The sequence below is a fragment of the Cajanus cajan genome, chromosome 5 (genome assembly GCF_000230855.2).
Source record: "Cajanus cajan strain Asha chromosome 5, NIPB_CcT2T_4, whole genome shotgun sequence".
Taxonomy (NCBI): domain Eukaryota; kingdom Viridiplantae; phylum Streptophyta; class Magnoliopsida; order Fabales; family Fabaceae; genus Cajanus; species Cajanus cajan.
The window spans coordinates 61,511,264-61,537,616 of record NC_138521.1 but is presented as its reverse complement, the minus strand read 5'-3'; the positions used below and the strand labels follow the sequence as shown (position 1 = coordinate 61,537,616).

General features: G+C 29.2%; 2 protein-coding genes and 1 long non-coding RNA gene across 4 annotated transcripts; 1 reads left to right on the top strand and 2 right to left on the bottom strand.

Annotated features, from left to right (window-relative positions):
• Positions 1 to 911: 911 nt before the first annotated feature.
• LOC109809135 (integral membrane protein (Protein of unknown function DUF92, transmembrane)) lies at positions 912 to 4,010 on the top strand. Its single transcript, XM_083075591.1, has 5 exons — positions 912 to 1,162; positions 1,249 to 1,362; positions 1,727 to 1,949; positions 3,218 to 3,466; positions 3,651 to 4,010. The coding sequence occupies exons 1-5, from the start codon at positions 1,020 to 1,022 to the stop codon at positions 3,780 to 3,782; spliced, it is 861 nt and encodes a 286-aa protein (XP_082931717.1). The 5' UTR covers positions 912 to 1,019; the 3' UTR covers positions 3,783 to 4,010.
• Positions 4,011 to 7,919: 3,909 nt separating this feature from the next.
• Positions 7,920 to 8,818, bottom strand: LOC114916560 (uncharacterized). The gene is made up of 2 exons (XR_003805105.2): positions 8,454 to 8,818; positions 7,920 to 8,222 (listed from the first exon to the last, which is right to left on the bottom strand). It is a non-coding gene; the product is annotated as an uncharacterized LOC114916560 (long non-coding RNA).
• A 3,228-nt stretch (positions 8,819 to 12,046) lies between these two features.
• LOC109808565 (serine/threonine protein phosphatase 2A 57 kDa regulatory subunit B' kappa isoform) lies at positions 12,047 to 15,669 on the bottom strand. 2 transcript variants are annotated; one of them, XM_083075590.1, is made up of 4 exons: positions 15,226 to 15,669; positions 14,416 to 14,770; positions 12,974 to 14,157; positions 12,047 to 12,564 (listed from the first exon to the last, which is right to left on the bottom strand). In XM_083075590.1, exons 3-4 carry the CDS (start codon positions 14,132 to 14,134, stop codon positions 12,181 to 12,183), a joined length of 1,545 nt encoding a protein of 514 aa, XP_082931716.1. In that variant the 5' UTR covers positions 14,135 to 14,157; positions 14,416 to 14,770; positions 15,226 to 15,669; the 3' UTR covers positions 12,047 to 12,180. The 2 variants fall into 2 exon arrangements, with proteins under 2 accessions (XP_082931716.1, XP_020227199.1); XM_020371610.3 differs by lacking the exon at positions 14,416 to 14,770 and having other exon boundaries at positions 15,226 to 15,667.
• Between the last annotated feature and the right edge of the window lie 10,684 nt (positions 15,670 to 26,353).

Genomic DNA, 26,353 nt, shown 5'->3' with positions numbered 1-26,353 from the left:
TAGCTTACTCTTTTAATATGATTTTTATATATTAATATATATTTATTGTAACTAAAACAATAGTTTTGAATTTTATAAGAATGAAAAATAAAAAAAAAATTACAAGGACAAAAATCAAAATATGTTCCTTTTTTAAGAACTAAAAATATATTTAGATCATATTGTTATTTACAAATAAAATACACATTTTTATTTAAAAATAATTAATTTTTGAACCAGACAATGACAAATTATAATGATTTGGTTATTAAGAATATATGTTTTTATTTAAAATATAATTAGAAAAACCTAATTATATAAGTGATTTGTATATTTTCATGATTTTCAAATTAATTATAAATAATTTATATAACTTGTGATTACTCTATAAACTATAACACGAGATTAAATAATGTTAAAATATATATTAAAATATGGTATATGTATATCATGTTTATAAAAATAAGATAAGATATGATGATATGTTTATTCTATTATTTTTTTTTTTAAATTTCGATCAATCAATTTATAAAAATAGAAATATTACAATTTAAACAATTTTAATATAATTTTGAGGATTACGAATCATAATCTAGATTATTTTAATATTATTGTAATAAAATGAAAAGAAAAATATAACAATTTTAATATTTTTTTTTCAAACATTTATCTAATACATAAATTCTGAAATATTTTTGATTGTATTGGAGATAGTGTATTGACAAATATATAAACACTTATATTAATAAGATTCACTTAACCAGTAACATGAAAATCTCATTTTTGTATGGCTATATATAGTCTCCAAAGGTTTTTGGTTGACAACTCATAATTTTTTATTATGATTTTTGATACATTTTCTATTATTTATAAATATACAAAACTAAAAATCACGTGAGTCTTTGTTTATAAAAAGAAAAAAAAATGGAACATGTGCATTCCACGTTGGCCAACAGAAAGTGGCAGCTACCAACGAAGTACTATAAATAACACTGAGTCAAGCATTTCCTCGAGCAGTTACTGTTACACCAAAACCAATCATGGATTCCTTTCTTCAACTCTTCGTTGCAGTTTCCCTTGCGTTTATAATCTCTTTCAGAGCTTACAGAAAAAAATCCCTCAGCACTTCGGGTGCTTTCGCAGGCTTCTTCGTTATGGCCCTTCACTTTTTTGTCGGATACAGGTATTTACTTCTTTTCTCCTCTGTTTTGGTTCTTGGGTCACTCCAAAATTTAATCTTTTTGCTCTTCTCGTATGTGGGTCGTGAAGGTTTGGCGCGATGCTGCTTGCGTTCTTTTACTCTTCCTCCAGCCTCACCAAGATGGGAGAGGAGAGAAAGCGAACAATTGATCCTGAATTCAAAGAAGGTGGACAAAGGAACTGGTGAGTTCTTTCTTTTCTTTTCTGCTTCAAGATTTGTGTTCTAGACTCTTGTTTTGAAGGTCGTGTAGTTTTATGTTATTTCAACCGTGGAGAAAAGGGTCATTGGATGCGTTCATGCAAAAAAATTAAAGAGAAAAATGATTGTGTTGTGTCCATATTTGGATGGATTCTTTGATTGAGATATGGATATGGTAATTGCCGTAGTTCTTTCTGTGTTTAGTTTGGTGTCAGTGAAAGGAATGATGGGTTTTGTTTTGTATTTTATACATTCTTTTACACAGTTTATTCTTGAAAATTTCACCTCATTTTTCTGAGGACACCACGTTGACCCTTTTCTCTTCCTGACTATTTTTTTTTTTTTCAGGATACAAGTTCTGGCCAATAGTGGCATTGCCTCGGTTCTGATTGTAGCTATATGGGTACTCACTGAAGGGCAGGATAAATGCTTGAACTCTGAAGACTCACCTCTGATCACGTCTCTCATTGGTGCTGTTATCGGCCATTATTCCTGCTGCAATGGAGATACTTGGTCTTCGGAGCTTGGAATTCTCAGTGAGGATCAGCCTCGTTTGATCACAACTTTCAAGGTGAATAATCACTTGGTCAAAGTCCTGTATTCGTGGCTCATTTTATCCATATTTGGTATTCTCTTGTTTAGTTCAACTTGAACACAACTTCAATTAAATCGTAACAGCTCTAGTGTTTGGTGTTTTTATTCAAATACAAACAAAATACTACAATAGATCAATAATTTGATTAAGGATAGGATTTTATTAACTAATGTTAACTTTTAACTAAAGATTTGTACTTCTATGCTAATTTTGTATGTTGCACTATAAGCCATGTCATGTCATGTTGTATCTTATCTGTGTCCTAAAATTTGTTATATCCCTAGGCCCATGTTGTATCTTATCTGTGCCTAATGTTGCATCCATTCTTCCTAGATCATTAAGTATTTGGCTCTCAATTCAATCTCTGTAGATCAGTGTTTTGCAATCTAGTTGCTTGCTCAAAGTCACCCCTACTAGTCCCTCCATAGACCACCATTTTGTGAGAAAGATGGAATGTAGCCAAATTTAGCCTCACCTTTAATATATTATTTAAATTTCTTTACAAGGCTAAATTTAGCATTATATTAATGATAAATATCTGAATTGGGTAGCATGTACAAGCTGGATAGTGACAATCCATAGGATCCTACAGGTAGTTGTTCCATCTTCCTTGTGTTGCAATGAAATTGAGGGAATTTTAGTCAATGGGGGGTTAAAATGTGACACTTGATTCGTGATGGACTAAATTGAGGAAAAAAAATACGTTAGTGAGAGTAAATAGGATCTTTGTCAAAATTTCAACCTAAAGACAATTTCATGAGTGATGGAAGCAACAGGGAAAGTAGAACCGGAGGCTATGTGATGGTGGTGGTGGGGCATTAAGGGTGACAGTTGAGCCATGGTGTCTTTTTACAATGTCAATAACTACGGAGAATGTAACAACCCTACCCAAAAACGGGGATTAATTGACATTTTAGTCATGAAAAGGGAAGTTGCATTCCTAAGAATGACAAGTTCTTGAATTTGTTTTGAAGTTTGAAACACAAAGGGGTCTTCAAGATTCTGAGTCTCTTTAAAATATTCCTCACATTCTGTTTCTATGACTTATTCTGTGTTTTTATTACAAACATCTGTGTATAACACAAGACGATGTAGCTATAAGCTAGTGTTACCAAACTCTGCCTTAGAATATCATCCTATGACAAGTGGCTTGTTACATCTGTTATTGTTTAAATAGAACATTGCTACAGGATTTCAGAAATTGTGGTTACATTTTTCATTTTTGTTTTTCCTATGATTATCAGACTGTGAAGAAAGGTACAAATGGTGGTGTGACAAAAACAGGAATTCTAGCAGCTGCAGCAGCTGGAAGTGTCATCGGTCTTGCGTTTGTTCTTATGGGACTCTCAACAACCACATGTGACTCTAATATATTTTTTAAGCAACTTCTGGTGATACCCATTGCAACCCTGGCAGGATTATGTGGTAGTATCATTGACTCTCTCTTGGGTGCAACATTGCAATTCAGTGGATTCTGTTCCATTCGTCGCAAGGTACAAAGGATATTTTCTCTATGCTTGTATTCCTATATTGCATTTGAAGTTTGTAGAAAAAATCTCCTTGCAAAATCCAATGATTAATAGTGGGAGAGGTATCGAAATAAAAGGCATCATAGAACCCTCCTATTTTAATCCTTGGATATCTGATACTTGAAAATTTTTACTCCATTTTTTGCAGGTTGTTGCAAAGCCAGGAGCAACAGTTAGAAGGATTTCAGGTGCCAACATTCTTGACAACAATGCAGTGAACTTTGTATCAATACTGTTGACCTCATTTCTTACTTCAATCGCTTGTTTGTACATTTTCTAAATTCATCTCAAGAAGCGATTATGTGGTCGGTAGGTTCCAGAGTTTAAAACTTGTATTCTAGTGCTGTTAGTTGTTCCTATACAGACAGTTGTATTCTCATTCATCGATTGGAAATGCCAACATTCGAATAATAAAGAAACATTTGCTACAGCAATTAATGGCATGCCTTTTAGGAATGTATCTAATAAGATTTTTTTATTTATAAAAATGATAATAAATATTAATCAATCTTAGCATGGATATTAAGTTATTTGACTCTTTTGCAAGTTGTCATATGATTCTAATTGTTGATCATTCATATCTGAACAACTCAACATCTTTGTATTATATCGTTGAGACAAAGTTGATGGGGTCTGTCTAAAAGACCTGCCTTCAAGGGGTCTTAATGTCTTCTGCGATTCTTGTTTCAACAACTCAACATCAGCAAAAAGACAAAAAGGCCAAATCCTGTAATTAATATTTCTAAATTATTTTTAATTTTTTAATTAAAAAATAATAAATATAAAATTATATCACGCTTATTTCATTCAACTTTTTTCAAATAAATTATAAAGAATCGTAGTCAAACTATCTTCTATGTCTATAATGAGAGATTATTTTTTTTAAGCGTTGATGTCATTAAAATGACTTTTTTTTTTCTTTTTTAATAATATATGTTTTGGTACAGAACAGCGCAGAGATTGGAGAATCATTTTTCTTAAACTTTTTATAAGGTAAAAGGCTTCGTTTATATGAATTTCCCCATAAACATTTTAAATAAAATAAAATAAAATGATAAATAAATTATTTAAAAAAAATTAAAATTAACTTATCTACTTAATTTTTTACTTAAGTTGTCTCATCTAACTTAAAAAGATTGAGATTCATAAATAGATTTTTATGTATGGAAAAATTTAATTTTACTTTCTTATTTTCTTTTTCTATAATATCTATGACTATGGAGAATTTGATCAAAATAAAACTTAAAATTCTGAGACTTATACCTTATTTATTACATTTCAGTCCTTATTTATAAATTTTATGAGTTTTAGATGTTTTTATTATCTGAATTTTTGTCAAATTTTTTTTATACTTGAACAAATTTTATATGATTTTAATCTTGAATTTTTCTTTATAAATAAAAAATTTTGACATCAAGAACTAAAATTTCAATTGAAAAAAAAATTAAGAACTAAAAGTAAAAATTAGTAAAAGTTCAAAGGTTAAAATTAGTATAAAAAAAATTGTTAAGGAACGAAAACAAAAATTGATAAAAATTTACGTATAAAAAGATTTTTTGTAATGAGATTTAAAAATATTAATCTTAACAAATATTGTTTTGTTAACGTTTCTCATATACTTCTATCTTGCTGTATTCGATTGTCCTAACTTGACTATTGGTTGTACTTACCTTAATAGATGTAGGGCCTACTTGTTTCTTGTTTTTTAAAATTAAAAAAGCTTGATTCATAAAACTAGTATTGGAGAATTATTTTCAAAATATATCTCTTTTCTGTTTTTTAAAATCAAAATCAAAACATCTATCTAAACTGTTTTAGTTTTTTATATTGATTTTTATTACCATGAACAGTTCATTTATCCTACAAACTAAGCTATTTAAAATAAAATAAAATGTTGGCCCATTTAAACATTTATTTTGGTGAATTTTTTACTGAAAAAAATATTTTTTTAAAAAATCCAAATGGACTCGCTATCCTTTATTTACACAACTAGCATCCTTTACTATAAAGTCAGAATTCGGTTCTTAAGGAACCGAATTCTAAGCTTCTACGTTCTCATCTCTTGTAACAAAACATGTCAAAATTCGGTCTCCATGGAGCCGAATTTCGAGCAGAGATTTTTTGTTTGTTTTTTAAATGTTAATTTTTTGTAAAATTAGAATATACATTTTAATTTAAAAAATAAAATAAGTATATAAAATCAATAAAATTAATAAATAATATTATGTTTATATTTATTTATAATTAAAAATTTTGTTAATAATTTATAATATTAATATGATAATTTAATTATGATCACAAATTTACATATTAAATAAAATAAGTTAATTAATATTAAATATTAATATATTAATAATAAAATTATTTAATAAAAAAGGTAATTAGTAACATTAATTTGAAAATGATACATTAAAGAAAATAAGTTGCAAGCAACATTAATCAATGACGGCCATGAACAATGTTTAGACATGTTTTCCTTGTGTGATCAGGGGTATGACAATAAGAACAATATTTTACACAATTTTGTTATTCTCTAATGTTCATCTTTGTTCTTATTCTACTTGACTTAGGTTAATCCTTGAAAATTCTTTTGAATTCTGGATTTGAGTACAAAGTTGAGCCAGTATAAGTTGGTCAATAGTCTTCGTGTCTAACTTCTCCAAATTGTCCTTCATATACCTTAAAGACTTCTTGTAAGGTATAGACAGGAGATATGTAAATGTTAAAATTATGGTGTGCGTGTAAGCATAAAGCAATTACATGCGAGTATGTGATGTGAACTTTTTGGAACTTGCTATAATCACACCACATCTCATCTAACCTTACTGTAAATCTTCCTGTCGGTCGAACTTCCCCCAGATGTTGTGTCTCATCCACTAAAAATCTTATACTTGTTCTGTTAAAGATGATTACTCTATGAGTGCTTGTCTTTAATTGTACTTCTTGAGTTTTTTTTTAATGATTTATTTGATGTTTGAGTAATATAGATGCAATTTTATTTTAAATTTCATTATTTTGTTGGTCCATGTAAATTTTCTTATACTTTTTCTTAATCTTATGTTAATTTTGTTAACTTTATATATATGTATATTAAAATCTTTTAGGGTTTCGATATTTTTATTTTTACAATTCTCAATTTTTTTTCCTTTTGGTTTCAGCCTACAAACAAGACAAAAACATAGTCTATTTAGTAAACAACCTGCTTCAATCCATTTAAATGCTAATCAATATCTATCGAACTATAGATCATATTAGACTAATCTTTTTACCGCATATACTTATGTTCTTTATCATATTTTTACATCTTTGTTGCCTTTTTTATTCTCTTTATTTTATAAAATCATATTTAAAAATTAAGAGAAAAATAATTCAATCAACCTCACCTTTAATATATGCTCTCTCCACTCCAAGTTTATCACTCCCTCAATTTCTTTTTAGTCATCGATTTTAAGTAAAATTTTATTTATATATATTGTTATTTTCTAAGTTCAAGACAATACTTATTATTATTATTTTTAATTAAACCCATATATTCTACCTAATTTTTAATTATATGATCTATCATAGAGTAAAAATGAAAAAAAATATAATAGAAAATATCAAAATTATTTTATGAAAAACAAGAAAATTTATCATGTTTATTAGTTTATATTCAAATGACTGTTAAAAATAAACAGAGATAATAATAATATTTAAGATTTTTCACACAAATTATTCTAATACAATAGTATTTATAGAGAAAAGTTTTTTCTAAAATATCCTTATTTTTTTTATTTCTATAAATACGTTATTAATTAAATATTGGAAGACAACAGTATTTAATAAAATATAAAATTGGAACAAAAATTTAATATTTCATAAAAATTAAAATATCAATCTGACTTTTTTATTATTATTTTAAAATACTAAAACATGAATGACTTCGAACGTAGGGAGTATACTCTGACTTCAGTAACATGTTATTTCGTTTTCAACAGTAATGTCCTGACTTAAATTTAAAACTTGACCACAGAATGTTTTGAAATTTAAGATGCTTTAACTACATTATTCTCATACCAAACAGATGGAGCCATGGGGGCACCATAGTTAAATATAAATTCTGGATAAACTTTGCTGTTTCTTGTAACCCATTTTGGCAATACAGCACTTTTCAAGAACTTTTACTTTTCATTGGTCAAAAACAAATAAGCATTGTTCGTCCACTATAAAATATAAATTCAAATCTCAACTCATAGAAACTGTTGAATACCATGCCTACTAAAATTTGGTCCCGGAGAGGGCTCCAGTTCATCACTCTGCACTAGAATCACCAACCCTTTTGCCGACATATACGCCAAAAAGGGTCCCAAAAATGTTCATTTTATTGTTCATTTCACTATTATGTTATCACTATGAGAGTAACTTGCGCTAAATAAAATATTCAACAATGAAAAAGGTTAAGGGTACCCGTTGATCATAAAGTAAATTTACAAACACAACCATAAGTCAAAAGTAACATACTCAAAAAGTTCATGTGCATCTTCATTTGTAATTATTATTACTTTAGATATATATAGATATATAGAAGAAAGCATATATATATATATATATATATAATATAATATATATATATAATATTATATTATATGATGATATTATCTAAGGGCAGCAGCAACACACTACATCCAAACAGCACTCACAGGTCTCATAGCAGCAGAAGCAGCAACACAGAGCGAACAAGCTGCAAATCCCAATGAAATTTCCACCAGTCAACAAATGACAGTAATAAAATTGATGATTCAATTCACACGAACAAGCACCATGTAAGAAAAGGGACTAATTAAGTGTCGAGAACAAAGAGAGCAAAATGATGAAAATTAAATCATCCATGCGGTAGAGTGGCAACAGCAATAATAACAAAAAATTTAACAACAAAAGCAACAATGATAAGTGATAACTATACAAAACCAACCAAGCATAAAGGCACCCTTTTTCTTCGTGGCGTCTGCGAACATGATCCACGTAACTTATCTCTTGGTACGCAGGAGGTGCATGCATTTTTCCTTAAAACTAAAAGGTTATGTAACAAAAATATGAAACCTGCGAGTAAGTTTTGATTTCCTTGCAATTTATGTGGAACTAAAGCAGGTTTGGACCGTTTGGTTAGGGTACAGACCAACCAATGTCATTTATTATTATTATTATTATATTTTATTTTTAATTAACTACGTCATTTTATTCTTCCTTATCGACTAAGTTTCCTATCTGCCATTCAACTATTTTCTATTTGGTTTGGGACTATGAAATATAATTAAACTGAATCTTTGATTAAATAATAATAATATAAAAAGTTAATGGCTGTCTCTTGGATTCTAGAATACAAGCTATCTCTAAATTAGCATATCCATGAATAGCTAAAATGAAAAAACTATATATGAATATATATATTGGATAACCAATCAATTTAAAATGTACATTTAGATGTTATAAAGTATAAACACGTGATATCAAAGTAAGATGTATAAGATTCAATATCTCCTTGTTTATATATATATATATATATATATATATATATATATATATATATATATATATATATATATATATATTATTTTATATTTTTTTTCACAAATCACGTATAATTTTTTTATGGGTCACAATCATATGTGTATTTAAATATGATTACTATATGAATGATATTTTTTTAATGGAAGACAATCTTATTTAAATTAGATAAAATTATTATGGGTGATAATTTATTTTTCTTTTTATATCTAATATGACTATTAAAAAATATTATTTCAAATTTAAATGTTTGATAGCTTCAACTTCTTTTTAATCTATCGAAATCAAACTCAATATTAAAAAATTAATAACTCATGCATCTTATTCAAGTAATTGAGTTAAACTTATTAGTAATTCATAAAGCTTTAAACTCTCAACTAATTTCTCTCATGTGTTTTTTTTTATTTGTCCAATGTCTAAGTGTATTAAACCCATCTCCTTAAAAGTAATGATACACATAACAATTTTTACATAATTTATTGTCCCTTGTTTTTCCTTATCTCATTACTATTACATTTCAAATTTATCTCTTTTTATCATTTGTTGTGTCTATAGCACAAGGAAAAGTATGAATCAATCCTCAAGGTCATTTATCTATGGTGCAAAAGTTATGACATTAATTATTAATATTGATTATTCCAAAGAAGCGAAAATAAGAAACGAAGGGTCTGATACCAGGTGAGTGAATGCATTAAATCTAAAGTAAACTTTAGAGGGCGGCTGCAGTAGGTAAGAATAAGATATAAAGATATCCTATTAACCACGTAATATGTTGTTTGCCGTGACAGATTTCATTTTTTTAAAATAATTATTATAAATATTTTATTTTATTATTGTTCCGGTCTAAAGAACATATTAGAGATCACTCAATCTCCATCTAAAAGTAGAATATTCAAAAAAAAAAAAAATTATATCTTCCCTTTAATAAAAGGATTGTATATCTAGTTATTATATTTTTATAAATCCTAAAAATTTTAAAATTTTGTGATAGTTTATTTACTAGTTGTTAGAATAGTGGATTGAAGCCTAACTCAACCTTACAAAACCGGCTTGTAAGGTGAGGGTTGCTTTCCACTTATATATTATTCAATTGCCTAATCTCTAGTCGATGTGGGACTTGGGTTTTTCCCAATACACCCCTCTCACGTCCAGCACTATTGGGCTTGGTACGTGGATAAATGGTGGGTGACCCTTTTTAATGATCTAGGATTGGCGGGACTTGGGTTTTTCCCAATACACCCCATTCACACCTATGAGGCATGCATCAATGGTGGGTGGCCCATTTGGGTTTTTCCCAATACACCCCATTCACACCTATGAGGCATGCATCAATGGTGGGTGGCCCATTTTTAAAGTGGATCTAAATGACTCTGATACCATGTTAGAATAGTGGATTGAAGCCTAACTCAACCCTACAAAACCGGCTTGTAAGGTGAGGGTTGCTTTCCACTTATATATTATTCAATTGCCTAATCTCTAGTCGATGTGGGACTTGGGTTTTTCCCAATACTAGTAAATATTATATTTTGAAATATTAAATAACTAAATTTTGTATCATTATTTATATATCAAATTCATGTCAACTTATTCTTAAAGTCGACTTACTCAATTATACTCTTTTAGTCAAATTTCAGTCTAACCTTTTTAGTTAGAGATCAAGACTTACTCGATTATACTCTTTTAATCAAATTTCAGTCTAATCTTTTTAATTAGAGATCGAAATGATATGTTTGTCCACTAAATACTAATCTCGAGTCTAAAACGCATATAAACTAAATTGAACTATTTTTCTTAATCTAATCATCACAATCAAAAATTGTGACAATACACTTATCCACCAATCTTAAATTTAAAAAACGTAATAGTTAAGGTCGAAACACCCTCTAGATTAACCACCATCTCATTTTATATATTTAAAAAAATTTAAACATAATATAGAGAGATTAAAAACCATTTGTATTTACTAACTTCTAATAAATATTTTTAGAAAGACATGTTCACTATTTTAGAATTATGTATTAAAAAGAATATTAAAACTAAACACGTCTTAAAATAAAAAATTTGTCTTACAATCTCGTTTTAACTTTGCCTATGTTAAAGTAGAGGTTTACATCATTCCCCTTAAAAAAGGTCAATCTTTGCCCGTGTTAAGTGTGTGCAAGTGGGTGACTCATTTATTATAACTCACTTTGTTTAAATTTTTTGAAAGTTATTAAATTTTATCAATTTAACTACTAAATTGATAAATATCATAAAATGAATATGTATAAAACTTTATGTTTGATTTAACTTTAAAATAAGTAGAATTTTTATTGAGTAAAACCTTTTAAAATATAAATAAATACCAGCTAGAAAATTCCTTTGCTAAGAATAAATAATTTATCTAAACTTTTCCATACATAATCCCAAATAAAATATCCCATCAATAAAATTAGTGAATTTCATATTTTATAAAAAATATTAAATTTAAGATAAAAGTAATTTAAAGGTCAAAGATATAAACTTATAAATTAATTGATATAACAAATGTTTTAATTAATGATTCAATTTTCTTAAATAAGATCTCCAATCCAATATTATAAATGAAAAAAGTGATTAAAAACTTCCATTAATAATGATTAATTTATCAAGAAAGTTAATAAATATTTCACTAAAAAACAATTTGAAAATGAATTGAGTTGATAAAAGTAATACACAAAGAAACCAAATTGGAATAGGAAACCAGTTCCTTTATAAACCAAATATGCTTCCATTCCAGTAACTATTTGTTTTACCATTGAAGCAGGTAAAAAATAGACAAGGAATGAAACTTTTGAGTTGGCACATAGGGAGATGCAGATATGATATGATATGATATGGGCAATGACACCGCAGGGGAAGGGACTAAGGTGGGGTCCATAGGGTAAGAAAACTGATTAAAGAGTCAGGGTTACGGTGCTGACACTGCAAATAATTGCACGCACGAATAAGCCACCGACACACACACCCCCACAACAATACTATAAAATAATAATAATAATAATAATATCACCTACTACTCAGCACAATTTGAGTGAGGGTAAGGTAAGGGTACCATTTGTATACATACCCTATTGCCAAATTATAAAACTCAAGAACCACACCACCACTAGTAATTAGCATGCCACTGAGCATGTAGCAGATTTTACTGGGACTAAAACATCACCACCACCTTCATATTGGACACTAGAAGTAGCAGTAACAGTAGCAGCAGCAGCAGCTTCTAGGCGTTCCCATGTTAGTCTTCTCTTCTCTGCTGCAGCACTTGCACTTGAATCTTCTTCCTCAATCCTGCGTTGGCATGCATCCACCAGCTCCTCGTCCATCTGAGACAGCATCTTCCTTATGTTCTGAGTCAGGTTCAGCACTGCTTGGTTCCAGTGACTTTCTGCATTATGTACAATGGCTGAGAACACTAGAGGCAGTATCACCTGTCGGTTTTGCGTTATCAGATTCAGGATGTGCTCATTGTTCCATAGCAAATGAGCTCGCTCAGCCACCTGAATCAATAATTCAACACATCAATATATGGCACATCACCAAAAGACATTATTCAACTCACTCTTGTAATGCTATAGTCAATTACATTATAAAATCATATACACCCTCTTCGGATAAACTTCTCTATAACAACTTACTAAGATGCACCAAGTTTCTTCACGAGTTAAAATCAACTTTGAAGAAGTTAAATGAAAAGAACCAAAGAACCTTATCTGATTCATGCTTAAAAGAGTTTTTAGAACTTATGTACTGATGATAATAAAGAGATTATTCCAGTACACAAGATCTCCAAAACTTTTCTAAATTTGTTTTCTACTAAAAAAACTCTTCTAATTTGTCTCTCTAAACAGACGTTAACTTCTTATTATTTGTTTATGAAAAGTTTATCCAATCAAGACGTTAATCTACCTGATAATGAGAACTATTAAGGCAGCAAGCCATTCGTCGAAACAGCGGGACCATGATCTTCTGGAACTCAGCCATGCTAGTCATTTCCAAAATCTCTTCCAACTCACTTATCAACATTAGCTCCTTCTGGCTATTTGTTACTGGCCAATACTTCAATAGTCCCTTTATCACAGTGCTAGCCAGTCTTTGATCCTTGTCTATGAACTGTACAACACAATATGTTAACTGTTGATGATAAATGCCAACAGATTTAGGTTTGTGCAAAGGAATTAAAGCCCTACACAAAAATATTTTATGCTCTTCCTTCAATGGCAAAGCAAAACCACTAATAACACTCCCAAAAATCTCCAACAGCTCAGCGATTCCATTATGCCGCTCAGTCTCAAAAACAAACCGGTAGATGATGTTGCTAACGGATTTCCGAATGAAAGGCCTATGAACCATGAATTTCCCATAGATTCTATGCAGGATTGTTTTCAAGCAATCTCTTTCTCTAGGGTCCTCAGAATCAAAAAGGTCAAGTAATCTTAAAATAAAGGCATGATCTATATGCACTTTTGCCAACTTCACATCAAGGGAGTTATAATTGATGAATTGAAGGAGTAGATCATAAACAACTTGTAGGTGAGACCAGGCAGGATCAAACATAGGTTCTTCATCTTCTGTTTCTCCACCCGTGGTACTTGTCCGAAACTTAGGTGGGAAAACCCTGAACAAATTAGCTGCACACATTTTACACAATGCAGCAATTGCCGGCTCTGTGAACTTAACCGATCCAGAAGAAACAAAATCAACAAGCTCCAACAACGTTTGTCGTTTGAGATCTTGCTCTGTACTGTTCTTATCAGGATCACTCATATCATAAACTTTGCAGCAAAGATTTAACTTACTAATGAACAGGCTTTGCTTCTGTGTATTTGAAACATCTTTGAAAGACAGACAGGGGTCAACTGCTTCCACTCCAGCACTCATGCTTGCAGGGAAAACAACGGAAGATACCCTCTTCACAACATTTAATTTGCTTGAAATGGTGCTTCCGACATTTGTACACTGAAATACATTCCCAAAACTAGTAGTATTGCTAGAGTCACTCCTTGCAGAATCTGATGAGTCGGATTTTGGCACCTTCTTTGGCAATTTGCTAAGAATTTGCTTTATCATGGTGGCAATCTAGCCGATAAACCCTGCATCCAACTTATCACTCTCAATTAAAAGCTCAAAAGCCTAGGAATTCTTTTAAGTTGATTCCATGTGACCAGAAAATCAGCTCAAGTTAATGTAATCTTTCAACAACGTAACAAAAAATGGAAGCAAGGCATATATATACAAGAGTTTCACAGACCAACTTAGAGATTACACCAGAGCATCAAAAGGTAAGAACTAAAGAAAATGAACAAATCTTTTACAAGTAAGAATATTATTAAACCAGAGATGAAGACTACCAATGTCATATGCCGGAGAAGGTTAATAATCTGAAGAGTAACGCAAGTAAATGGGACATTAGCACAGAGAGAGGGAGAAGATCAAGAGAGAAACACTACTCCTTGAACAAGGGGATGTGCCAAAGGAATTGAGGATAATCAAAACATAAGTTTTTGAAACATGGTATTAGGTATGTCTTTCAGAACAGTCAGCAGCATATTCCAGCCAGATCTAACAATTGTTTATGAATTTGTGCCAAGAGATATCATAGAATTCAGTACATTTGGGTGAATCTCAGTAATTCCTCAACCACAAACAACAATTAAGCACACCCAAAGCTGTTGCAGAATACAAAACTAATCATGCCCTGCAGCACTGACCGAACATAAAGCTGTAACTAGTTCATTTCAACAAATTTTGGAATGAAACAACAAGAGAAAGGAGGGAAGAGAAAATACAAAAAAAAAAAAAAAATTGTAAACGACCCGTTTAAAGCAAGAAATTGACAAGCCTAGAATCAATAAAAATTTGAAGACTTTACAGAAGCAGCAATAGTGGGTGGGTAAAACCGAGATCTGGGTCTGAAAACAGAAGAAGAAATAGAAGAATCACAACCACCTGAAGAACCATTAAAGACCTTGTACCTGACAAAGATCATTACCAGTACTAGAAAGAAATTAAAAAAAAAAAAATCAATACTTGAGTACATAACAATTCAGTTAAACTCCAAGGTGAGTTCAAAACAGGAACCCCACCAAAATTAGTATATTTAAGAACAGCTGTTGAAAAAGAGAGAGAGAGAGAGAGAGTGAGTAGCAGAGAAGACCAACCTGATTTCTATGAGACAGAAGCAAACCAAGTTCAGAGAGAAAGAGAGAGAGAAAAGGGAAGCTAGTCAAAGAACAAGAAGTAAAACTTTAACGGTTAGCATAAAGATGGAGTAAGTTGCATAGGTGAAATGAGAAGAGAGAGAAGTGTTGTGGAGGTGAAGAGAGAAATGTTGTTTGATGAATGCTAGATTTGGAAAATGGATGGAGAGGGAACATTTTGATGAAGCAAAAACAAGATGGATCCCTCCATGAATGGCACTATGCTCAGAATTGCTCCCTACTTTCCTCGATTCAAGAGAATGAATAAACGACGCCACATGTTAAGTTAATGTCATTACAACCGCAGCTACAACTACATCACCACCCAACCCTCCATCTTAATCTTCAGTTTACACTACAATCCTGCACAGTGAACTCAATTATATTATATTATACAAATTATTTTACTTTAGTACACATTGTGGAACCGATTAAACAAGCGAACTGCATTTCTTTCTAATCTAATAAATTTTCTAATTCCTAACTTCTCTTGCCACATATATGACCGCCTAGATACTAGATTAATCACTTATCAAATAAAAATTACGGTGCGAGAGTTTATTTTAAAAAACAGTGAAATAAGTATAAAAAAAAATATCTAATGAACTTTATTTTGTTAAAATAATAATAAAAAAAACTTTAAAAATTAACAAGTTAAATTTTATTTTTATATATTTATATAAAATTTGCATAATATTATAAGTGTTGTTGGTATTAGAAATGAAACTTCACCTACAAATATTGTATATCATAGTATCTAAGTTTTTGTGCAATGCGACAGAGCTAGTTACGAAGGATGTGGTACTTAGTGTGATTATTGTAAAAAAAAAAAAACATTATATATGATATTTGGTTATTTTTGAATACTTATTTTGGTGGGACAAAAAGGTTGATAGGGGTAGCCCTACTTAGGGTGGCTTACGTAAAGTGAAAATGGATGAGCGATTTCGAGGCAAGATTTTTGGAGTTGGGAGTGAGAGAGGTAAATGAATTGTGGATTATGAATGAATGAATGTGGAATGAGAAATTGAGAATTGAGAATTGAGAATTGAGAAGAGAACAAAATAGAGAATCACAAAAAGTAAGGGACAGAATCACCGCAAAGACAGAGGGAAGAAAGAGAGGAAGAGGGTAAAAGTAAAATGGGGCAACAATATCATCATTCTTCAGCACAGACGAGACATAAAAATAAAGGGTTAACTAATGCCTTGTATTTTTATTTTTATTTTTGGTTTCTCCATGAAGTATCCACCGTGGCTGCATACACAATGCAGGATTCGAACTCCTGACCTTATTTAAGCGTGAATCAACCCTTACTGTTGAACTACACGCTTGGGGTTAACTAATGCCTTGTATGCCACTCATTAATTACATTTTTAAATTTTTGAATTATTACGATTTTTTGTTTTACATTCATTTCTCTCTTTTCGTGTGTCTGGAAAAAGATAAATACATTAACTACTATTTGAGACCTAGTTCATTTTAATTGAAATTAAAAAAATTATATTTACAATTTTTTGTGTTTTTTTATTTATTAAAACGTGTGTTTTTTAACATTGTTTTTAAATTGATATCTAATCATACACATAATTATTAAAACGTTGAGAATGTATTTAGCATAAGATTTAACATGATTAAATCACTCAATATCATTTTTTTAAATAAAAATTATCAATAACATCTTTAAAAAGTATCTTATTATTAAATGAAATTTATGTATGATCTAACGTGCAACTCTCGTTCTATTTAGTAAGACTTGCAAAAATATTATCTAACAATATAATTGACGTTGAAAAATGTTTTAAAAAAATTATGCTTTTTATTATTAAAAAGATAACATAAAATTTTCTCACTTTTGTGCGAAAATTTTTACATTTTAGTGTGACTGTAGACACATGATAAACAAAATTAAGAGATATTTTTATATTTAAAAGAAAAAAGTTGTCATTATAACAAATATGTAAATAAGTGATAGTTATGAGTTATTACTAGGCATAACAAGTCATTGTTAATAGAGGGGTTTAGTGTTTGTTAAACAACTATTTATAAGTTATTGTTAACTAAATTAATGTTAACCGATTTGCAACAATGAAAAGAGATGGACATAAAAAAAATAACAACCTAGTCATTGTGTAAGTAAACATTAAAATCCGCAACTAGAACATAAAAGAGTCATCAATCTTCAATGATGTGTTTTTAAAATTTTCAAACTTTCGTCCCCATTTTAAGTAGGAAATGAATTCAGTGGCTTTGAAAAATCAGAATTATAGTGATTTTCTTAATTTTCAACCATCATATCAATATTTCTTTCAAATTTTTGTTAAATGTCCTTAAAATGTTACAAAATAAATAAAATATTCCAATAAAAAATAAAATATAAAAACAATTTTATTTTCCAGACTTAAATATTTTTTTCCATATAGTGTACTTATTCTTTTAGACCCTACACTATTCAATTAATAAATAATATCATGACGAGTATATAACAAATAATCTCTTTTTATAAATTAAAATATACCCTACTCTAACTCTGCATGTTATTTATTAATTGAATCATTTATTGTGACATGGAGCAAATATCACCGCATTTTTTCAAAAATTGTTCAATTTTATCATCAATGTTCTAAAAATAAGCAATTCATTTTACATTTTTTTTAATCTATAGATGCTACCTCAATTGTAATTAAATAATTCACATAATTCTTATTTCAATGCAAGTTTTTATTTTAAAATTATTGAACTTACAAATTTTTTTTTTCTCTATGATTTTTCTCTTATATGTATATTTAATGATGAATCTACGTTATAGTGAGGGTAGAGAGATGCACTTCCTCACTTAATTAAATTATAAATATATGTTTACAAATATTATATTTACACTTTTTAATTTATATGTTGAACTTATTGATATTTTTTTTACATTTATATTTTATTATATATATATATATATATATATATATATATATATATGAAGAGAGTTCAAAAGATACTGGTGTAATTTTTATTAAGTGTTATATCGTTCAATAACTTTATATTAAATGTGAATTTTATAAATTCAACCGTTAGATTGAAAGTTCATATCAATTTATATGTGTATGTCAAATTTTATTAAAATTGAACAATAACTTGAAAGTAATCAAAATGTTCATATTTTAGTATATTTTAAAATAAATATATTACGTCAATTTTGTTTTATAAGAATAAAGTATCAAATTATCTTAGATTATACCGGTGTCGTATGAATCCTCCTCTTTCTATATATATATATATATTGATGATTATTATTAATTCTTATTTTCTTAAAAAAAATTATCTTCACTAACTTAGGACTTGGATTCGTGTACACTTACAGATGTCAAGCAACTCACAAAAAATATAACTATTATTTTTAACCAACCCAAAATTACATATGATATATTAAAATAATATTTTATTATTAAAAAAACTCATACCTAACACTCATAATGTTCTTGCACGTTAATTTCAAATTGAAAGTTGATCTTATATTTTCAATCATTTAAATCTATCTCTACTGTTTCCAACAGACGTAGTATATCAGATTTTATATGGAAGTTTAATAAATATACATCGTTATTATAAAAGCTTTTATATTAGAAATTATAAAAACTTTTATATCAGAATTATATTGGATATGATTTGTAAAATAACTATTATCAAATAATTTTTTTTTTATATATACAATAGTTTATGATTAAGCAACACTGTAAAAACACTTTATATTCTAATTTCTATTAAAATAACATAGTGGGATGAAGCTAATTTATAATTAAAAGTTCATGCACTTTATAATAATATTAAATCTGATGGTTATAATATAAAGAGAGAGATGAACTTTTTGCAGCATGGCTTGACTTTCTCATAAACATGGCACGGGTAGATAGATGGAGATCAAATTAATGCAAGACATTACTAATATAATGATAGTCGAGTATATATACTAATGAAACCGTGTATCGACCACGAGGATCAACTGAATATATTAGATTTCACAAACACCCTAGTTCATTCAGATTTGAAACCAAGAGCAAGTACCTCTTGTCCTCATCTATTCAGATCAAACCATGATTATTTGGATGACTAGGGTTTTACATAAATGTGTTAGTAACACCCAACCACCCATGAGATTGAGACTTGTGTATATAAATATGGTATCTCCTTTGTTATTCATACTGCATATGATGCATGTCCAAATATATTTATAACAGCCTTACTTACTTTTCATTGATTGAATTAAGCAATTACTGAAAAGATAGTTTTAAAACAAAATTAACAAATTAAGTAGCATATCAAAATACGACACGTAATTTCATAGCAAATATATATAATGAGCACCTTCACATTTATAACAAGAGCACAATGCTTGTGAAAGTCCCCTTATCCCAATTTGAAAAAATCTAGCCATTTCATGAGATGGAAATGACAGTTCCAACTGTTGTTGTCGTGGTTCAATATAATTATATCTCGCACTGTCACCCTTGAACAGGTTGATTATGAAGATGACTTGTTCTCTTTTTTCCCTAAAAGATCCTTACTGTGACTCCCATCTAATCCAATATGATCATGACATTCTTCCTTTTCATGCCTAAAGCTATGGTTTTAATCACGAACTAGCTTATTCAAATAAGAGAAATTTTACCGTTCAATGAATGAGACAAAGTGAAGGGCTTATATGTAACTATCTTTACACTAGCGAAGTAAATTACGAAATTTAAGTTGTATTTGAATGCATAATAGAGCCAACCGAAATCAAATATGATGTAATAAAATTATTATATATTATTAAACAAAATGGAAGGATTATTTGTTTTAAATTTAAATTGATCAAATGATAATAATTTTTAATGTATATATTCATATATATGTGACATAAAAAAGATAAAATTGAAAAGGATTAAAGGTTTCTATTAGAAAAAATATACATTCAGTTGAATTAACATGTAACTTTGAGTTTGAATTATATGAATACAAAAAAATTATTGAGGGTTAATTATGCCATATCTTGAAAATTTCTTACTCCAATACCAATTACGGATGTTATAGTTGCATGCTCCAACAACAATTATTTATAAAAAAAAAAACTATGTGTTTAATACTTTAACAATGTTGTTTTACATAAATATTAAAAGCATTGTTTTTAATTCCCTATATTGCAACTATGTAATTTTACAATTTTGAAACTCGTATGAAACAATATATTTTCCACAATTAATAAATAAGTATTATAAATTTAAATCAATAGATTATATTTTAATGATTAAGATTAAAAGACAAAAATACACATAATTTTTTAAATGATATGTAAATTTTTAATTTTTACCATTCATGATTGTACAACTTGAGTTAAAATTGATTATTATTTCACATACCAACTAGAAATTCTTATTTGATTCACCATTTTATAAATTTAAATTTTCTTTTAAATATTGTCAAGTTTAAAGCTAATTTTGACCAAGACTTAAGTTTGACTTTGACCAAAGTCCAAGGTGGATTGACAATTATCTCTCATCTATTACAATGAAAATAAGTTGAATACATGAAAAATACTTCAACACTTAAGTTAATACTGATTTTGACAAAGTAATAATAGGTAATAAATATGTACCTAATTAACACTATTGATGTCTATATTTACATAAGTTAATAGTGACTTTGATAAAGTAACAATAGGTAATAAATATGTAACACTATTGACGTCTATATTTATAGAATAAAAGTTGCGTTGAGTTGAAGTGGGTTCTCTCATAACTAGGTGCACTAAAATGGCCTTGCACCTAAGTTATTAATTGTATTGTGATTGAATTCTATCAACTTTTCAACCAACAACTTAAGTTGACCTTTTTTTTTGGGCAAAGGTGAAACATTTTGGCATATTCAGCCTCAAGCATACGTTTGACACAATTGTCTCCTAGCTCGACCTATTACTGAAATCAAGTCCAAGGTTCTAAATTCTAAATTACGGTTTACAACACATGTTATGACCATAATATTATTGTTGCAGTGCTTTTTACAACCGCAACAATCCGCAATTGCGGTGTGTTTTTAAATCATCGAAAATTTTACAACGCAACTGTAACAAATCCATAACACCATTTTATTTATTTTTAATCTAATAAGTTTGGTAATATGGGATGTTAAGAGAGGGAGGGAGGTAACTAATGATGGTTAGTTGGAGTGTTGGAAAGTGTATGATGCATTTTAAGAAAGAGAGAAAGGAGTTTGGACTTTGAAATGAAAAATTAAGAAAAAAAGATGTTTGATTAATTTTTATTATTATAGAACTATTTATTTATGTTTAGTGCAAATATATAATAATTTCACGTCGCAATAATTACAATTTACATCACAGCACTCACAATGGCCATAATTACAACTGCAACCGCAATTTAGAATCATGGTGAAGCCTTTTAATAAAGTGAGCACACTTGTTATTTCTTTGGTGTTGGGATGTAGGTCTTTTAGAAGGTAAAGGGGATAATTCAATCTAGGCATTGTTTCAATCACACCTCTTCATATGTTTGAGTCATAGATGTTCCTGTTAGTTAATTAGAAAAACATGCATCCCCTTCAAATTGGAAGTTGTACCTCGAGCCTTCAAAAATATGAGAAAATGTGGGGTTTTGTGTTACAATCATGGTAATTTAAATTCTTAATTGTGGTACCATTGTTACCCTTAATTTGAAACTAGAAAAATTGGTTTTACCCCTACAATAATGCATGTAATTAGGGGATTTCTTAAGCCACTCCCATGTTTTTCCTTCTTTGAGATTTTTATACTCTACAAACCTTTCTTCTTCAACTTTTCGATCATCGAGGCTACTATAAATCATCATTACTTGCAAAGACAATTGAACAAGTATGTCATTTCTAATAGACTCTATCATAGTATATGTGATATCTTTTGACAAACTTGACACAAGTGAAATCTCCATATATAATCTTGTAAAATTGTTGCTAAGTGTTGTGTTGCGAAGTGAGAACCTTAAGGTGACTCTCTTTTTGAGATGAAAGGTCAAGCAAAGGTTATAGTGAGGAGATCATAATTGTGGACCAATCAATAGGGAGAGCTTAAAACCCCTCTCCCCTCAAGGTTTAGGGAAAGGTTCTACATAAAATTACATAAAGGGCTCTAACAAAAACATCTCATTCAAAAAGGTATTTACATGTTTGTTGAGATCCTTCTCACCTATATTATTCTAATATCCCACGAGACAATATGCTTAATAAAAGGATGTTGAAAATTAAAAGTATGATCCAACATTCCAACATGAAAGTGTCATAAAATGCACTACCTTAAGCTCAATTCATATCAGGTCAAATCTTTAACATGATCTTGCTAGAACTTGCAATGTTGTATTGAGGTTGTTCATGGCAAGGACAATCCTACAAGAAAGGAGTATAATTTTAGGGCAATGAGTGTTCTTAATTTATGCATTTGTCTAATTTGTTTTTTAGGTGTTGTTGCAACTAAACTATTTGCTCCTCAAAGTTGACAAATGAAGTCATCCTTGTCTTAAGATTGACTAAAGTAAGACATTTATCATTTATGCCCTTTTAAGATGGTTGTAGCATGACTAAGGAATGCATTTTTCTCATGTGACCCTCTAAGTTCACCTCAAGTCGTGTATAGTTACGTATTGATGTGATTCCAACTCAAATTAAATCTAGTATCATTAATCTCATTGAAAATTGTTGAGAAAGGTTAATAAACAATTGAAAAAATAAAATAAAAATTAATGAAATTATATATAGTATATGAAAGAAAACATCACAATCACATTGATGAGTTGATGAAGATTTGCCATAAAGAATGGATATCTTAGATAATAATCCACGTTCCATGCAAGAACCAAGAAGAAAGTTATTTCTCACATGCTCAAAGCTTATCAAAATCAAAATGATCAAAAGTGTGCTCTAAAAGCTAGTATACAAATACAAAGATCACTAATCATACTAAAGGATCAATACTAACACACTAAACCAATTATAATAAGGCTCGTGATATAAATACATCATATTTTTTATAAATACACCTCTTATCTTTTTTTATAAAAAATTATAAAACGTGCTTTTAATTAATTTCCTATTTTAAGTTTTATTTTTAAAATTATTTTTTTTCATTCACCCTTTCCTTCATTCTTCTTCTTATTATTATTTTTCTTTTAGTTCATCTCTCTAGTCACTCTTTCTTGATTTTTTTTTTGGTTCTGGATTTTTTCTCTATGACAATCAAGATAGTCATACCATATCTTTGTATTTTTTAAAATTCTATTTTTCACTTTCAACTCTATCATTATTTAAATTCTAATTTTTCACCCACCTTTAATAATGTTCTCCACATTCAATACAATGTACAAATTAATAATGTGTTAAATTATATTTTTATTTATTAAAATTTTGTAATTTATTTAATACTACTTATGCACAACAAGAAGAAATAGCTAGTTGATTTTTTTTAGTTATGTGCATCGATAACGTATGAAATGGATGTCACATGACAGAGATATTTAGTTGAATTTAATTTTTATCATGCTTTCAAAAAAACATTTTGAGAGTTTGTTTTTAATGTTTTAAAAAGTACTTTTTAAAATTGTGTTGCTTTACGTAATTTCAAAAAGTTTTTTTTGGAACATTAATTTTAATATTCCTAAAAGTATTTTTCAAAAGCATGTGAAAAATAAAATTTTGAAAAATATTTTTTAGAACGCTAATTTCACTATTTCAAAAAATATTTTTAAAAACACTAAAATTAATGTTCTAGAAAATTTATTTTGAAACTAAATTTAATATTATGCTTTATAGAAGTGTAAAAGGGGAGAAAGTGCTTGGAGAAAAAACACGCATCAGACTGGACACCTTTAACATTATCAAGGAAGTCACACCCACCTACAACATTATTGCACACTTTTTTTACGACTTAAATGCATATGAAAACTAAAAGAGGGGAGAGAAGATAACAATGTAAAAACTAAAAGGGAGGTGGAAGAAAGTAATGTAGAAAATAAAAGAATTAAAACTACTTATTGAAAACCATCAACTTTGATACTACTGTTACGCATCCGAGGTTCACACATGATTCTATATTGATATGATATTGTCCATTTTGTGCTTAAACTTTTATAGGTTTTTTTTGTCATTTTTCAAAAGTCTCATACTAATAAAGACTATACGTACTTTATAGACCTTTATTTCTTTTCATAATTCAGGGACTTTATTTATATCTCAACACCATGGTTGACAACATTGGTAGTGTTATCGCTATTGCTACTCCTTCACGTGTTTGCCTCTACAAATCTTAACAAGGAAATAAGACTTTATGTTAGGGATGACAACGGGGCAGGTCGGATACGGGTTTCATGATACACATCCCCGTCCTCGCGAGTCAAACCCATTCCCGTCCCCGTACCCGTACCCGTCGGGTATATGATTTTCATTCTCATCCTCGTCCCCGTGGGTATCGGGTATACCTGTACCCATCAATTTTTTATTTTTATTTTTTATAAAAAAAATATGATATTTTTAAATTAATTTTTTTATATTATATTATAATTATAATTAAATTATTTCTCTATCTCACATTATAATAAATAATCATACATAAAAAATATTAAAAAATTTTAATATAATTAAATTAAAAGTGAATATTAAATTAAAAATGGGAACGAAGACGGGTACGGGTACAAGACGGGTAAGTACATACCCATACCCGATTTAATATATCGGGGTTTACCCGTACCCGTACCCGTACCCGGTCAAATCAGGTATTCTCTGTCAAAGTCGGGACGGGTTCAAGTATTATCCACGGGTACGAGTATATTTACCATCTCTACTTTATGTAATGTGTTAACCTATTGAGACTTAACCCGCTTCATATGATTGTGCAGGCCTAACACAATCTCATACATCATTTTATTCCAATGTCTTTTTTGGTTTGTGTTTCCATATTTTGATTCAAAGAGCAAAGCTGTGGTAAAACATTGAAATATGAAACATGCAATAACATTTTCAAAGCAATACAAAATCATTTTGAAAGCTACTTAAACGAATGGAGGATGTAGGGAAGTTTGAGTAATGAATCTTGGCGAAGTGATAAACAATTGACAATTAATGTTGCAATAATAGTTCATTTCAAGAAAGACATGCATTGTTGCCAGAAATATTAGAAGCAATGCATGTGGTGGATCAAAAGAAAAATCTCAACTCATCCTTAAATCATTGGGTGTGTAACATCGCAAGAACTAACGAGGAAATATATAAAAAATAAATAAAAAATTGATACAACTACCCTTCAGTTCTTATTAGTGCTACATACCTGTTTAATGTCTCGTAAGTCTATTCAAGTTTTTTTTTCATAGCAAGCCTACTCAAACTTTTTGCATTTGCATGTCAATTTATTTAGGTGATTTATATTTCATGACGGCTACTTTCATTTTTTGACGGCTTATTTATGTCACTTTCATTTTATGTTAATTGTCTAGGCCTTTAATTTCTGCCTATTTAGGTTCTATGCATTTTTTTCGCTATTTTCTTAAGTCTCATAGTCATATGTCATTTTAAATCTTTGTGGTCACTCTTTATTTAGTTTTGGGTTTCATACCCATTCTTTTTATGGTTTTAAGTCCATTTTTATGATTGTGAGTCCTTGTGCCCACTAAATGTTTTTATGTTTTTAGGTCCTTGCGCCCACTTTTTTATGATTTTATGTTCATACACCCATTGTTTTCACGGTTTTGGGTCCTCATGTCACCACTTTTATATATTCAGGTCTTTGAGCTCATTACTTTCGTTTTTTTTATATCTATATCCATTATTTCAATGCTTTCGAATTCTCACAATCGCTGCTTTTATTATTGGGTCCTCCGCACATTGCTTATATGTTTTTGAGATTTCACGCCCACTAATTTTATGTTTTTAGATCCCTATGCCCATTATTTTGTGATTTTAGATATTATGCCCATTATTTATATATTTTTGGGGTCCCGCAACCACTATTGCACCATTTTTTTTTTTTAATGCTCGAGTCCTTATAGTTATTGCTTTTAAGATTTTGGATCATCGTGCCTACTATTTT